General features: G+C 37.3%; 1 protein-coding gene across 2 annotated transcripts in view; it reads left to right on the forward strand.

Annotated features, from left to right (window-relative positions):
• Window positions 1-4,298: 4,298 nt before the first annotated feature.
• LOC127662813 (vam6/Vps39-like protein) overlaps window positions 4,299-17,251 on the forward strand; it is a 61,811-nt gene continuing 48,858 nt past the window's right edge. The window contains exons 1-4 of one of the 2 annotated variants that reach the window (XM_052154170.1): window positions 4,299-4,658; window positions 4,712-4,860; window positions 6,177-6,242; window positions 6,328-6,392. In XM_052154170.1, coding sequence (XP_052010130.1) covers window positions 4,788-4,860; window positions 6,177-6,242; window positions 6,328-6,392 — 204 coding nt within the window. In that variant the 5' untranslated portion in view covers window positions 4,299-4,658; window positions 4,712-4,787. Of the gene's footprint in view, window positions 4,861-6,176; window positions 6,243-6,327; window positions 6,393-17,251 lie in introns of both variants that reach the window. The other variant, XM_052154169.1, reaches the window with a different exon arrangement.

Below are 17,251 nucleotides of genomic sequence, written 5' to 3' on the forward strand. Positions count from 1 at the left end.
TTTGAAAGTCTTCCTTACGAGGAAAAAATTAGAATTAAACAGCAGGGCAGATCAACACCTAAGATTGATTTAGTGCAAAAAATAGGGAAAAATAACAGGTCTTTTCAGCTCTCCTGGTATGACAAAGTTAGCTGGCTGACTGGAAGTGCTGTGACAAATAAAATGTACTGCTGGCCATGCCTCTTGATGAGACCATCTCACGGATGTGTTGTTTGGTCAAAAGTGGGGTTTGGAGATCTGTCTAACTTTGACAGGGCATATAAAAGACATGAAAAGAGCAATGAACATGTGAGTGCATGTGCAAGATTAAGTTGCATGGGCAGGATCAGGGTTGAGCATGCAATCAATGAAGGTGCTCGCATTCAAGTGACTAAACATAATGAAACAGTCAAACAAGTAGGGCAGAATTTACTTTTAAATAAGTTTATAATGTAGGCCGAAAATGAGCTTCCCCTCTTTGAAAGACCAGCACCGCCGCTCTGTCGTTCCCTTCCCACTATGTGCTTATGTATTACACAATCAATGACCCGCATTCTTGCCGGCCAAATATTTCCCCACTCATAAGGGCTCCTCCGGGTCCCCCCTTAATTCCCTGGGGCTCATACAGTGGATGCTTGGCGAATGGGTTCCCGTAGCGTAAGCTAGCTTACGCAATACGAGAGAACCTCTCGTAAGCGAACGTATACGAACTACGCTTATATGCACTCTAGTCACGCCCATTTTGGCGGGCTTTGTTGCAGTGAGCGCGCGGACGCCTCTCATTGGATGCGAGTTCGCCCAAGCTCGTCTATAGGCTGCAGCAGTTGCCGCAGAGCAACCTATGAGCTCGCTAGCTAGCCCGCTCAAGGTCTGCAGCTGCCGCACTGCGTTGACAATGGATACAAAAATTAAGGATAATTTTTTGGTTTAATATCTCAGAAAAGATGAATCTTTCCCGTAGCGTAAGCTAGCTTACGCAATACTCGTTCCCTCATCTAGAGAGAACCGAGGTTACGTTAGGTAACCGATACGTTTTCCAGGCCTGGAAAAGTCATGGAAAAACAAGTTAACACTGAATGTTTTGTAAAAGTTATGGAATTTTTAAAAATATATATTTTCAGCAGTACAAGTTTGCTAATAATTCTTCAAGTTTGGCGCGATCGCGGAGCAGTAGTATGCAAAATGCATTGCTGCGTAAACTGAGTAGTTTGTGAATATGCGTATCGCTATGCGGTGTCGCATTTGGCACCTCATTAACGGCAGAAAAGTTCGCTCACGATTGCTCAAGTTCATATGGATAATGTACAAGGAATTAGTACATTTCATATTTACATTATTGTTTGAATATATTAAGTCTTTAAATGTTTGTATGCTTTAACTTGCCATGTTAATTAAGCTTATGTTTATGTTTGCTTGTGAGTCTGAGCAGTGTTATTATTCACTTCTTGATGAGCACTCATTAAAAGTCTCAGTATCACATACATTCTCCTGTTTTTAATGGAAAACATGAGAGAAGACCTGCGCTGATTATCACTGATGTCCCTTGATCTTTCTGTCAAGAGTCGCATCAGTGTACCGGAACAAAAGCAGGGGCTTTCACGCTGTCATTTTAGTCCGAAACAGCACGGTTCGCATGACAATTTGTTAATGTGAAAACTGTTTTGCAGACCGCAGTAAAGAACACGAAAATGACGTGCGCGTGCTTTTTTTGCCTGTTTAACCATGATGACATTATCAGTTGCACAAAAACAAACACACGCGTTTCTCATTCATCCTAAAATAAAATACAAATTCCATTTAAGTTATCTTGCATTGGGACCTAACTTGTCTCCACAGCGTTAGAGTGGGAGAAAACGCCCCCATTAAGGAAAATGTGACATTAGGCCTACTGTGAAACAAAACATAAATGTGACTAGAATTACCATCCCAGTTTTGAGTGACTATGGCAGGAGTTATTCACCAAATAATAAAATTGCTCAGCCTTCATAATTAATTAGTATTTTGACTGAAAATATTTTTGTACAAAGGGGTCGTTTTGCCCCAGCGGTGAGGTAAAATGCCCCCCAAGGTGGGGTAAAATGCCCCCTTTCTTACCAACCAGTTTGCTTCATAGATCAACAGCAAAATGATCAGACTATAGTTTTTAAACTCTAAAAGTAAAAGGCAAGTAATGTATCAACATGTGTATATATATTAATATTTATTTCAGGAATGTCCAAAATAGCCACATTTTTTACATTTATATTTATACATATTACATATAATTAAGCCATGCAAACAAATATGTTGTAATTAATAAATAAACAAACGAACAAACATTCATTCATTAGCCATTCACTGTTCAGCCATGCAAATTTCACATGAATTCCCCTCGAATCTGATTGGAACAATCTACATGTGCCCACTTTTGGCAACCCTCACACCTTATCCAGTCCCCCCACTAATTGAAAATAACTCCCCACAGTAGAGTGCCTATGATTCGTGCAGCTATCTTGTCCTCCAAAAACATTTTATATGGCGAGGAGGTAAGCGCAGCTGCAGATTCACATGCCCTCTTTCGTGACCTCTTGTTTTTTATTCTTGGCCTAGGGGACAGCTCTTCTAGAATCGAGGAGGGTGACTGACTCGGTCCTTTAAAAAGGAATAAAAAATACATTATAATACAGAAACCCACTGGGGCCTGTCAAAAGAACACACACACATAAACACACGTATGTGTATTTAGTGATGAATAAGATGATGACGATGATGATGATGACAATGACAGTAAGCTCTTTAGAATACATAGTTTTTCTTACCATGTTCAGCTGGCCACTGGAGACTTGTCCCAGGTTGTGGTTGGGAGTGGGCACTAGTGCTGGGGACCACGGATGATCCACTGGGGCCTGTCAAGAAAACACACACAATTTAGTGATGATGACGATGACACTAGCCTTATAGTAATAGTAATTGTTTACCAGCACTTATCTCCTCCTCAATCTCCCTTCTGTCCTCGAGGGTTGGATCTGGCTCCTCAGTTACTTCGGCTCCTTCAAAGTCTTCATCTTTGTAGATGGTCTTGTCAACAGCCCACATCCAGCAGGCCTTGAAACCCTTTTGGCCCTTCCCCACACACGATGAAGCTGAGTAGGCTTTATCGAAAAGCCCACACACAGCATAAATATCAATTTGTTGTCCTGTGTGAAAGATCATCCAGTTATCTGCAGCTGTGTTGTATTTTAATTTAAAAGACTTGAAAAAGGTGCGGTCTATTGGCTGCATCTTGTGGCTGCAGTAGGGTGGGATGTAATCATTATCACCCCACGCTCTCTTGCAAGCAACACAGCCTCGAGGGTCTTATGCGCGTGGTGGCCATCCAATATCAAAATGTGAGGCCTCTGAGAAGTGCATCCAGTGGTGTCACAAAAATGTCTCAGCCACTGGAGAAACAGTGTACTGTCCATCCACCCTGAATCAGTCACTCCACCAATTGATCCTGCTGGGGCACCATACAGCAGGGGCTCATTCATTTGTTTTCTTGGAAAAATGAACAGTGGTGGTACAAACTGCAGAGCAGTGTTTATGGAACAGGCAGTAGTGACAGTAAAGCCTCTTTTATGCTTGTGACTCTTGCTACCTGCCTCTTCCCCTTTGTACCAACAATTTGTTTGGCTTCTGTACATTCTGGACACCCACCTCATCCATATTCTACAGACAAGTGGGGGTCAAAATCGGCTTAACGTAGGCCTATATAGAAGTGATTTTTATGCATTTGATTGTGACAAAACAGTGCTGCCCATCTTGCTGATGTTGTTTGATGTTGATGTTTTCAAAGTTGAATTGGCTTAAGTTGCCTAAAATCTCAAATATAGCTCTTATTCAGTTGAGATAACATTAGTAGCCTGTGGCTGTTAATGAACATGTTTGCAGTTTAGTTATTTGACCACTGAGGGTTATCTGTTCAGTGATCTGATTGTCTGATTTTGTTGGCTCTTTGGTTATAGGGCTGCTGAGAATAGGATTATGTTCAGAAGGCTAATTTTAACAGTTTCCCAATTGCTTGAATGTGGTAAAAATGTGTTGCCAAGTAAATGTTCACAATATATTTTAAAAAGAAAGACAAATGTGTTTGAAATGTTTTTGAAAAAAATATAACCTATTTAAAACTGAAACTGAAAAGATAAAATGGAATGTTGATAGCTTAAAAAAAAAAAGTTTATCTTAATAAAAAAAATGTCTCTTTAAGTATTTAGCAATAATGTTACATTTGTGAAGTTTTTAATAGGACTCTCGTGAGCTCGCAGCGTCACGTGCTCGTCACCGCACCAGGAAGTTCGCGCAACAGAGATAGCTCACTACTGCTAGCTGTCATACATAGCCTACATACATTCACTGAATCCTGTCAGAGATAAGTTAAAGGAAATCGACAGTTAAACGATTGAAACCGATTTAAAGCACATAATCTCGCAGAACAATTAGGTGAAGACATTTGCACTTACGCATAAGGAAGGTACCTCGTAAACTGCTCGTACATTTAACAACAACAAAAGAGGTTAATTGGTAGTCTCGTTTATATTTAGACATAAAACCGACGCAGGACATAAGAAAGATGGAGTGGGACAATTCTGGGACATTTGACACCAGTCAAGCTGGTTAACAGAAAAGATATCGAGTTATGACTGCTGTGTTTTGGATTTGTTCAAATCTGTGTGTTTGTTTACTGCCCTGTTAGCTGATATTATACTAATGTCACAGTGATCAGAGCCTTTTTTCTTCGAAATATCTTTGGTTATTTTTCTGCGTGTTTGGTACTATATAAGAGCTCCAGTATGCATGACGCCTATGAACCAGTTCCCATCCTGGAGAAATTACCCCTTCAGATTGACTGTTTGGCGGCCTGGGGTGAGTTCCGCTTCCCCTTCAACACTTTCAACACTGACATGATATAGGTTTGATACTCTTGGTCTTCACTGATAATGGCGGCGTCTCAAAACCTAGATTTGGACAACATTATTGGGCATTCTGAAGTAATAGTTTTCAGGATAGTGGACCGTTACATCCCGAGGGCTCATGATTATTACACTAATGGTTATCAATAACTTTCACCTCCTTAGACTAAAATCTTTAGACAGTATTTTCTCTTTCACTTTCTTCTTTGCTGCTTTGAAAGTGTTGTGAAAGGCGCTATACAAATACAATTGACTTAAAGATACATCAATTTCTAAAGAATCCTGGACTATTGTTCCATTTAAAGGGATAGTGCACCCAAAAATGAAAATCCTCTCATTATTTACTCAACCTCATTTCATCTCAGATGTGCATGACTTTCGTTCTTCTGCAGAACACAAACGAATATTTTTAGAAGAATATCTCAGCCCTGTCACTCCTCTCAATGCAAGTAAATGGTGGCCAGAACTTTGAAGGTCCAAAAATCACATAAAGGCAGCATAAAATCCATAAAGACTCAAGTGGTTTAATCTATGTCTTCTGAAGTGATCCGATTAATTTGGGGTGAGAAAAGACAAAATATAACAAGTTTTTCACTTGAAATCAGTAGTCTCCTTGGCGATCATAATTTCAAGCTGTATTACACTTCCTAACGCCATTGTGGAGGAGGGAGAGGGGGGGGGGCTAGAATGTCGCACGCCCGGTCCCCAATCGGCCTGATGGGGCGCGAGGGATAAAGGCGGTTCGAGAGAGAGAGAATTACGGACATGTCCGTCATGTGTGTGTTTATGTTTGTGTGTTTTGGTTTAAGTTTTCATAAAATTATTATTTATATTCACAAGCCGGTTCTCGCATGCATGCTAGCACCATTTAGATTTTAATAGGAAATCAATCACAGCGTCATTGTCATTCCCATTAAAGTCAGCGCTAACGTGAATAAGGTCTATCTGAAGATGTATAGCAAAAAAGGATCAACATTTTGATCTGTTCTCAGCCATAACCGATTAGATCGCTTTAGAAGATTAAACCACTGGAGTCCATTCACTTGCATTGTATGGACCTACATAGTTGAGTTATTCTTCTAAAAATCTTCATTTAGCAAACGAGAAAGTCATACACATCTGGGAAGGCATAAGGGTGAGTAAATCATGAGAAATTTTTTATTTTGGGGTGAACTGGTCCTTTCACAAACTAAGGCTATTTTATGATTCTGGTCCTTTGTAAAACATTTTCATGTTTCATTTAGTCTGATGATCATTCTATGTTTGCAGATGATTGGCTCCTTGTTGGGACCAAACCAGGCCATCTCCTTCTGTACAGGATCAGGAAAGATGCAGGTGTGTAGTTTTTGTTTTTACTGCTTGTATACAGCGTCGGTCATTTATGGGATTTAATTGTTACTGATAACACCGTTTATTTCAGGTACAAACAGGTTTGAAGTTACATTGGAGAAATCTAATAAGAACTTCTCCAAGAAGATTCAGCAGGTATGAACTAAGCAAGCTGAATTTACTTTTATTCATATGCAAGATATGAATTATATATACTGTATCTATAATTCAGTTTTCACTAGTTAAAATAATGATTCTATATCGTTACATGTTTGTGTATAGTTGTCAGGTATTTGTCACTGAATTTTAAATTCAGTGAAAAGTCATGTCAAACAATTTCATTATCGATCATCATTTTCATGATCGATCATTGCTGTCACTTCCGAGAATTTCTCGGGTACTCGTGCCCATCCCTAATTATTACTGATTAAAAAAAATATATTTTCACTAGTAGTAATTTCATAGCTGATATCAAGAATTTGCATTATTCATATAGATATCTACTGTATAGTTGTATTACATTAAACATATATTTAAAAGCTTTTGAAGACATATCTTTTAGCTTTTTATTAATATGTTTTAGTTGTTTTTTGTCATTAAATTCATTTTTGTACCTTTTTATTAATTTTTATATTTTACTTTATAAAATACATTTTTTTTTTCATTATTTTTATTCTTGTTAGGGGCCAAGCCCTGAAAGTGCGTAGGCACCTATTGTTATCATTAGTATTCTTTTTCTTCTTCTTGCTTCCACAATTGAGTCTATGGCAGCCCATAGAATCATATGCACACAGATAGAGGACAGTATGAACATTAACTGGAGCAAATTTGTTCTCTAAGTCAAACCTTCTAGCGCCGCCAACTCCCAAAGTTTCACACGTTTATGCTAATAGCTTTTAAATGGTAAGTGCTAGAATCAAATGTAATTATGCTTAATTGGCACAATGCACAGAAGGTACTCAAAAAGTTTTGGGACAAAAAAGTTATACCAAATATTTATAAAACGCGAATAACATTTGCAGTTCTGCCGCTCCCTATATGCATGCTAAGCAGTCTACGTATGGCACCAATTCCCTAGGAGGGCACCAGAAAGTCCACCGGCTGGCCTTACTCGCACATAGTATGTTATTCAAGGACCCGAAAGCAGTTGCGGAACACAGATGATCGCTTTGCGCTCATATCACATGAAGTGTATGTCCCATTGCAATTGATAATATTCATGGTTTTTCAACCATTTTGCCAAAAATTATCACCAAATCATCATTGCTTTAGTAATTCTTTGTCATTGTTTTGCCTAATAATACTAACCCCAAGTATTTCTCCTTATGATTTGTCAATTATTTTGCTTTAAATCATCATTACTGTCACTACTATCACATCACTACAATAATCATTGCTGTTTTAACTTAAATTCTCTTTGGCACATTTGCTTTAAAGTTTGGGTATGTGAGAAATCTGTTGCAAGCATCTCTCGCACGTTCAATATAAACTTGGTTTGTCCCCTGGACTTTTTCACAGGACAAATATGTTTATATTGTCTCTAAATGTGTAAATATGCTAATTTTAACATTAAAATTCAAGGGTCAATATCTTAAGAAATTAGCTCATCATGTAGTGTCATTTCCATGGTGCTCACATCAATCGCTCAAGTTAGATCTCACCAAATCAGTGTGGCAAAATACTTATCACTAATTTTTTACTGTAATATCAAGCAATGTAAGTTTGTTGTTTCTGTTTTGATAGTGATCTGTGATATTATTATGGTATGATAGCTTGCATCTGAAAGTGGAAGAAGCTTTCTTTTAATTGTGTAAACAGGGGGCCTGGGTAACTCAGACGCTGACTACAACATCTGGAGTCGCGAGTTTGAATCCAGGGTGGGCTGAGTGACTCCAGTCAGGCTAACCTTAGCAACCAATTGGCCCGGTTGCTAGGGTGGGTAGAGTCACATTGGGTTAGCCTCGAGTTGCTATAATGTGGTTCTTGCTCTCGGTGGGGCATGTGGTGAGTTGTGCGTTGATGCCGCGGAGAGAAGCGTGAAGCCTCCATACTCACCATGTCTCCATGGTAACGCCCTCAACAAGCCGTGAAAAACGTGATAAAATGTGTGGATTGACGGTCTCAGACATCCAACACCGGATTATGGGGGGACACAACTGTGCAACTGTGACCAGTTAATTTGCCCACTTTGGCAATTGTGTGTTTAATGTATAATATACATTATATAAGTCGGGACTCTTTGACGTAGGAGTCTGACAGGGAAGTTGGACTGAAAATGTAAATTTGTCATATAATTCAAATATTAATGCTTGGATTGAGAGATGCGTTAAAAAATGGAACATTATCCTCCTAGGAAATGTTTTTCTAGGCGAAATGCAGTAACTACATGGCTTTATGCTTTTTGGATTTATTTCCAGCTAAATCTTCATTATCATATAAAAATTTCACTCTTTGTTTCCTCTGAATGTTAGTTAAACCAAACCCGTCTGTCAAATGGCAGATAACTATAAAGTGGTAACATGCGATTGTTACCTTTAAAAGCAGTTTTTACTTGATTTAACCATGTTAGATGTAACCGCATAAAGCACATCTTTGGGTTAGTTTTTACATTTTCTAAAGAATATAAATATACCCATTCCAAGTGTTGTTTCTGCGTTTTGTCTCTTAAGGACAATATTTTTGTATATTTTATTTATTTTATCACTCTGATGTAATGTATACCCTAAAACTACAGCAAAAATTAAGTTTCCATTTTCCGAAAGGCACATTGTAAGCACGTAGTTCATGTTTACATGTAAAATTGAACAATACACAATTTCAGAGACAATACTTCTGTTGCAAGCTTTAAGTGGTTCGCTCAAGGATATAAGGGTGATGGTTCATAGCTCACTTTGCCTGCATTGAGCTTAAACCAGTAAGCTTTCAGTAATACTCTTGGGATTTGGTTATTATGCAAAACCACACCCATGGGAGTTGTAACCTGATGGTAGTTACATTTATAATGTAGTCATATAGCACAAACAAACAATGCATTCATATAGTTGCAAGGTAAATATTTTGATTTGATAAAGCAAAGAATTATTTAGAAAATCTGATGTTTTACATTGAAATACAAAGTGTCATGAAAATATGTGTCCCATAAGGTTTTAGAATGTGCTGTTGTTTGTTCAAGTAGTCACTGAAAATGGTGTATAGAGTCTTTTTGGTACTGCTGTTGTGCTGTGAACAATTTGTGTTGTACATGTCCTCAGAGGAGTCCTGTAGTCATGACTGTGTAGCATCCTGATCTTGTGGTGTCCTCACAGTACTAGACATTTCCTACAACACAAGAAAACGAAATACTTTTCTATTTCTTTCAAGTTTAGAGATGTTAAGAAGAAATAACATGAAAATGCTAAATGTATGTAAAACAACATTAATACAAATAAACATACTTGTGTCGATTCTCATATAGTAGCATGATTTTCTGTGCAGTAGTGAAGTGTATTCTTTGAACATCAGAAGGAGAATGATGGGATGTGTTTTTTTAAACTGAGGATCAGAATGTCTGTTGTTTTAAACCAGAATGTGATGGATGAGGTGTGGTGTACTCAGTTATAACTAAAAAGTCCTGTAACATAAGAAAACAAAAAAGATTTATTGAAATGTTTTAAGAAGATTCGCAAATGAAAAACATGCAAAACAGCCTTTATAAACAATACACATACTCTCATCAAGTCTCTATTAAGATTATTTTTTATTCAGCAGTGATGTCCACTTTTTATTTTTGTCCTGTGTTGTTGTACACCAGATGGTAAAGAATGAAATGTTATTGAAATGTGTTTTATTAACAGGGGATCAGAAAATCTATTGTTTTTAACCAGTTGGCGAAGGGTGAGATGTTACAATTTTTGAACATAAGCTTAGAAGCTTAGTTGTCCAGAAACTCCATATTGTTTGTGGCTTGAGAAAGGTTCCTCCTGGTAAATGTGAAACTAGCATTACAGTTTTCTGGCATCTTAGATTTATTTGACATCACAATTTTCTTACATTGACAATATCATTTATGCACTACTCAATAAAAAAAAAAAAATACTGTTTATATCACAGAGATTGAAAGAAACATTGCTTTTAATAAGTAGAACTACACAGCCCCAACATGTCTGGCACAATTTGCTCCAAAATAACCATTTTAATTGTTTTGGACAAAATATATTATTTTACAAAAACAAATGTTAACATATAGAAAATTACCAATTGCTAAATAGAAAACTGCAGGGTGTGCTTCAACTTACATAATGGTTTATTTTTCTCCAAATTGTAACTACTGTGCAATGACAACTCCTATGGGTGTGTTTTAGCATAATAGCCAAAACTTGTTAATTCAAGCTTAATACAAGTGTTGTGAGCAAAGTTAAGGCAAGTAAATAAAACGGAAAGAAAAAAATAACAGTAACCAAAGGAGACCTGGGTTGGTTGGCACAGCATAAAAAAAAAAATACAACAAATAAATACCTAAAGACCGTGGGGAGTGGTACTGTTAAACAAGTCAAAACAAAGTAAAAAGTTTAGAACATGAACAATAAGGTAAAACATTGTTGGTGATCTTTTTCAGAGGGCTGTCGATGTGAAATTTTGATCATTATCTTTGTTAAGTGCAGGGTTTTATTGGTTTTTAAATGTAATTTTCAGTTACTTGCAGTTATTGCTATGATATTAAATTCCCTAACCCCCACAGCATCCCCTGCTCAAAATCCATTCCTGTGGCTGTATATTATGGGGTTGATTGGCTCAGTTGAAAAATAAAATTGTTTTTTAAATTGGAAGCAGTTTTCAAGATATAAGCAATTAACAGAAAACATATTTCAAATATACATTAGTAAAGAAACATGTTTCAACACATTTAAAATAATTAATATTATTACTTTATAAAATGTTTAATTTAAACATTATTAAAATATTTAATAATTTGGTTCAGTAAAAATCATAATTTGTAATTACATTTGTTTATTGATTCATATATATATATATATATATATATACCACAAAAAACCAACACATATGCAACAAATCAACATTTCACATTCAAACCCCACTAATATCCCTCCCCATTCACCAACCCCACTCTGACCCCCAACGAACACCCCTGTGGTCCCACATAATAACACACACACACACAACCAAACAAAAAAATTAAATAAACATGCATAATTAAACTAAACTACACTCTCCACATCCCCTCCCCAAGAGTCCCTTCAAAAAACGAAATAATTGCCCCATTTTTTAAACAAATAAGTCCCAAAACCCCAGTCTTCTACTTACTTCCTCGAAAGCAGCCACCCTCCCCATTTCCACACACCACTCCGAAAAAGAAGGCGCTCAATCCGACTTCCATCCTCTTAAAATTATATGCCTGCTGATCATGAGACTGATCAGAACCCAATATTTGTTTTTTGACTTTTATTTTTAACCTTAATATTGCATACAACAGAGTACAATTTTACTTTCTGACATGTTAGTTTTACATATTCCAGCTGCGTCGACCATTATTACATTTTTGATCAATCAAATACAATATACAGAAAGGGAAAACATCCAAGTTTAGTATATAATAATAATAATAGTATTAGTAAATGAATTTAAAAAAGAAAAACTGCAAATAAATTTGAAAATGAATAAACATAAATTACATTGAGGTAGTTAAAACTACTATGGTGTGTAATAAGTATCTTATTGCATTAGTAAAAGCATTACAAGGGTCCTTTTTTAAAAAAAATGCTTCTGATGCTGTAATGCATATGTGAGTCGTTCCATTTCGAACAGCTCCCACACTTTTTGAATCCAAGCATTGTATGATGAGGGTCATGTTTCAGCCATCTGAGTGTGAAACACTTAATAGTGGCTGCCAATAGAATTCATAGCTGATATATTTGATCTCTACCCTCAAAGCCTTCGGAAGCACCCCAAGAAGGACTACTTTGGGATCTTTGGGGATCTCATGGTGGAGTGTTTCTTTAAGAGCATCGAATACATCTTTCCAGTAATTTTGGGCATGACCACAAAATATGAGTGTGATTACCAACTTGCTTTCCACATTTTCTCCAACGCTTTTCTGTACTAGCTGGTTTTTGCTGTTATGTGTGGGGTCCTTAAATATCTTGCTGTATTCTTCCATTTGAACTCCCTCCAAATATTAGAGCTGTTTACTTGGTGTACCTCCCCACAAGCCTCCTCCCAGATTTCAGAAGAAATATCTATGCCCATTTTGGCCTCCCATTTCTCCTTTATAAGATATTATTTGAATTCATAGACAGAAATATTTGGTAAATATTAGAAATTATTTTCTTAACCTAATGTCCGGCCTGTAGTTCTTATGTGTGATAAGGAAGTGTCTCAGCTGTAAATATCTATAAAATTGTGTAAACTCATTTCTTATTTGTTCAAAAGATTTGAGTTCATCATTGTGGAATATCTGATGCAGAGTCCACATTGAGACCAGTTTTTAAATCCTTCATCTATATATGACAGTACAAAACCCTTAAGACGGGCCAAGTGATGTTTGTATAGTTTTCCAAATTTAAGCATGACTTTAGTCCATTCACCCATTAGAACCAAATTTGAGGACATCTCTGAGAATGGTACTACCTTAAGAGGTATCGAAATGTTGTTTTTAATATTGATCCATCAGGTGTAAGAGTAGTCCTTTATCCATGAAATCAGGGGCCTCATTTGTGCAGCCCAAAAGTAATACCTGAAATCTGGAAGTCCCAGCCCTCCCTTTGGTTTAGATAACTGTATTGTTTTAAACTGTATGAATGTATGAATTTTGAGATTGTTTTATTCAGCATATTAAATGTAGATTTTGGAACTTCTATAGGCAACATCTGAAACAAATAGAGAAGCCTCGGCAAGATATTCATACTTATAAACTCAACCCGGCCAATCAGAGAGAGAGAGAGAGCCGACCAGTGATCCAGATCCTTGCTAAATGTTTTTGTTTTCTTATAGTTTGCATTGTTTGATCTAAGGAAGAGGGAATGAAGATACCTAGGTATTGCAAACCATCCTTGGGCCATTTAAACCTACTCTTGATTTTGGTCTGTTTTGAGGTTTGGTCATTGACATCCAGGGCCTCATGTTTATCCATGTTCACTTTGTATCCAGAATAATATCCATACTGAGAGATTATCTTTTTTAAATGCGGATTGTTCTTTCAGATTCTGTTAGGAAAAGTAGGACATCATCAGCATATAAAGAAAGCTTATGCTCTTCTTCTCTAATTGTGAGTCCCTTAGCCAGGGCTGGACTGGGAAAAGAAATCGACTCATGGCAACTGGGCCCTGTCCTTTTCTGCATATTGCGGCGGCGTTTTGTGGTCCATTCTGCATAACGCGGCGGCTCATTGTTGCTTATCACGGCCCATTCGGCACGTTTCGCGGCCGAACCACTGGCCCGCTCGGTTCTCCCGATGGACATTCCGCCATTGATTGGCCCAAAAGTGCGTCGACCCACCGGGAAAATGCCCGGTATGCCAGATTACCAGTACAGCCCTGCCCTTAACTGTTTTGTCATCCTGAATAAGTTGAGCTAGGGGTTCAATGCTGATTGCAAACAGAAGGGGCGACAGTAAGCATCCATGTCTACATTTGCATTCCAAGGCAAAGCGCTCAGATCTGTATCCATTAACTCGAACTGAGGTGAACAGACTTGAGTAGAGTGTTGTGTAGAGAATTTTGCCAGGAAACATGATAGAATGCCTTATGTGTGTCAAGTGATAGAAGCAATGTCTTCTCTCTTTTGGATTTTGTATAGCTCATTATATTTAACACTCTGCAAATGTTATCCCCATAGTATCTCCCTGGAGTAAATCCGGTTTGGTCCGGCTGTATAATTTGGTTAATAATTGTATTTACCTTTTTGGCTAGAATGGCCGTTAGTATGCGTAGATCACTATTCAACAATGAAATGGGCTTATATGATTGACAGTCAGTAGGATCTTTGCCCTCTTTGTGAATTACTTCTATGGTTGCTTCCCTCCATGAGGATGCCACCATGCCTGATTGCAACACATGATGTTATGCTTTTAGAAGGAGCAGGGATACTAATTCTTGAAAACTTTTGTAAAATTAATTCATTTATCTGTCAGGTCCTGGGCTTTTGTTGTTTTTCATCATGGAGATTGTCTCTACAGTATCTCGCATTCCTTAATAGGCTCATCCAGATCCTTTGCTATTGACTCAGTTACTTTTATATTTTTTAAGAATGATGCCAGAGTGTTATCATCAGAGCAGGTATCTGTGTTTTTGTATAAGGATTTTTTTAATTCTGTGAAGGGTTCATCAATTTTGTCTGGTTTATTAAGGGGGTTGATAAAGTTACCGGATTCTATTTTGGTGGTTCGATTCCCAGCCCACACGACTCCACATGCCGAAGTGTCCTTGGGCAAGACACTGAACCCCAGGTTGCTCCCAATGGCAGGTTAGCGCCTTGCATGGCAGCTCTGCCGCCATTGGTGTGTGAGTGTGTTTGTATGGGTGATTGGGACACAGTGTAAAGCACTTTGGTAACCTCTAAGGTTAAAAAAAAGCGCTATATAAGTGCAGACCATTTACCATGTTCATAATAACTTTGGTTAGTAAATCTTGAATTTCCTTACATTTTCCTTACACATTTAATTGCTTGTTCCAATTCTTGTTGTCTATTTTCCCTCCTCCTCTACTTGGCACTTGCAAATGAAAAAATCCAGCCTCTAAGGTATGCTTTCGCACAATCTCAGACAATAAGTAGTGATACCTCTTTGGAATCATTTGTACTTGAATATAATTTCGATAAAATAATGATAAAATCATTAACCTGTTGATATGCACCCCCTTTTTTTAGCACAAATCATGAAAATGACATACCTGAACTTAAATGGTTGTATTTACTGGACCCTTTGGAGTATGGACAGAGTTGTTGTATCTTTTGAGGGAAGATACTTTGGGCTTTATTTCCCAAGTTTCAGAATTAATATATGTTATAATTTTGTAACGTTAGAGAAGCTGAAGTGTATAGTAATGGAAATATTTTGTGCTGAACATGTTTTTATAATCTAAAAAACAATAATAAAAGTACCAAGACAACCCAGAAATACAATGTTCTCAAAGCCAAAAGTCTAAAGAAGTTATATTTCAAATTTGAAGATGATCTAACAAAAAATGAGGTTCCTGCAAGCTTTGTACGCTTCCAGAGATTTTACAGAGAAAAGAGTAATATTAAGGCTCCGCCTTTCAAGACGACACAAAATCTGACTGCACTGCTCGGCTATTATGAATAAAACTATGCCCCATTTTTAAAAATCGACTTGGAGACAGGCCTCGTTTTGTTTATGAGACTCTACTATAAGATAATATACAGTTTTACAACATGAATGCTGCTCAGATTGCATAGTTGAAGAATGATGATGAAGGGTAATTCTTTCAGGCGAGATCTCACGTAAACAATGGAGAATATATCAATATTTGTCAGATTTATCACTTTTATGGACAAAAAGTGCTATTGGATGTTTTTCAATGAATGCTTGTCATGGACAATTGACCCAAATGTGTTGAAATGGATTCATCTGGCGATCATGTTTTCATAACAAAGGTATGAAGTCCCGTTTTGATATTGCATGTTTTCATTTGTACTCCTGGCACAAATAACTAAACTGCTGTTTCTGGAGCATTGCTATCATGAAACCGAGATCGGATATCAATGTTGAACCCTTAGACCTTTGAAAAGATGTATAATTTGTTAACATAAATTACATTTATTGATGGTAAATTATATATTAAACATAAGCAGAATGATGTCACTCTCGCGTGCAGGGGGATTGTGTATCAACAGGTTAAGTAAAGATGCGTTTAGCCTCCACTGCTTGGAAGTTGGCCTATGTCCTTTATCCCATACCAATTTCATGGGTGAATGATCCGAGACTGTCATTGGCAGTATCTTCATATCGGCTATTCTATAAAGCTCAGTAGAATGCATGTCTAAGAAAGTAAAAAGTAAAATCTCTACAATTTGGAAATTTGCTTCGCCATACATCCACCAGTCCCAACTCAGAAGATTGATATTTTAGCATCTTACTCCTTTGGAAGAGTGGAGTGTTAGGAATAGGTTGTCTATCCATACATTTTTACATAATGCAATTGAAATCTCTCCCAATTAATAATATTCTGGAGCTATGCTGTGATGTTGTGTTAAAAACTCTTCTAATAAAGTCAGGCTTATTTTCATTTGGTGAGTACACAATCATGAGTGAGACATCTATACCATATATAGAACCATTTAAATCCACCCCGATGGATGAGAGGAAAAATACACTTTATCTGCCCATGATCTCTTTAGTTTCTTGTGTTCAGTGTCAGACAATGTGTTTCTTGCAAAAAAGCAATCTGACAGTTAGTTTGTTTTAGCTCATACAGAATCTTTTTCCTCTTCAAAGGGCTATGAAGGCCCTTAACATTATAACTTACAACCTTTATAGGCCCCATTGTTTGTTATATACGGGTGAAGGGACACATTCTCTCCTGTAAAAGAAGGGCGGGGAGGCAAGTGGGGAAGTCACATATTTGTACGTTTGAGTTCCTGATCAAGAGATATGGACATATGTTTAGTGTAGTGTAGAGGCCACATATTAGGGGAAGGAAGGAAGGGGGAAAAAAAGGCAGCTGTATAAAGTGTAAAAGTGTTTAAATTCTTAGAACTAACATATTGGTAAGTTTGTAGTCACAAGGAAGAATCTTTTCTCATCATTCTCAACAATGGGACCTGTGTAAACATAACTAAAAGGAACATTCATAAAACTCAAGAGCATAGATATAGCCAGGTATTTTTAGGGACCTAGTCCCGAGCTGCACAAAAAACAAGCAGCTATGAGAACAGTTCTGTTTATCCCAATGGATAGTTGCTTAAACTGTTTTGTGTACCAGTAATTACCTGTGCATACGATCAAGATATGGACAAAAGGTTATTACATACACCTCCACACAGGCTCTTACAGAACCATCAAA

This window comes from Xyrauchen texanus, chromosome 22 (assembly GCF_025860055.1).
Source record: "Xyrauchen texanus isolate HMW12.3.18 chromosome 22, RBS_HiC_50CHRs, whole genome shotgun sequence".
NCBI lineage: Eukaryota > Metazoa > Chordata > Actinopteri > Cypriniformes > Catostomidae > Xyrauchen > Xyrauchen texanus.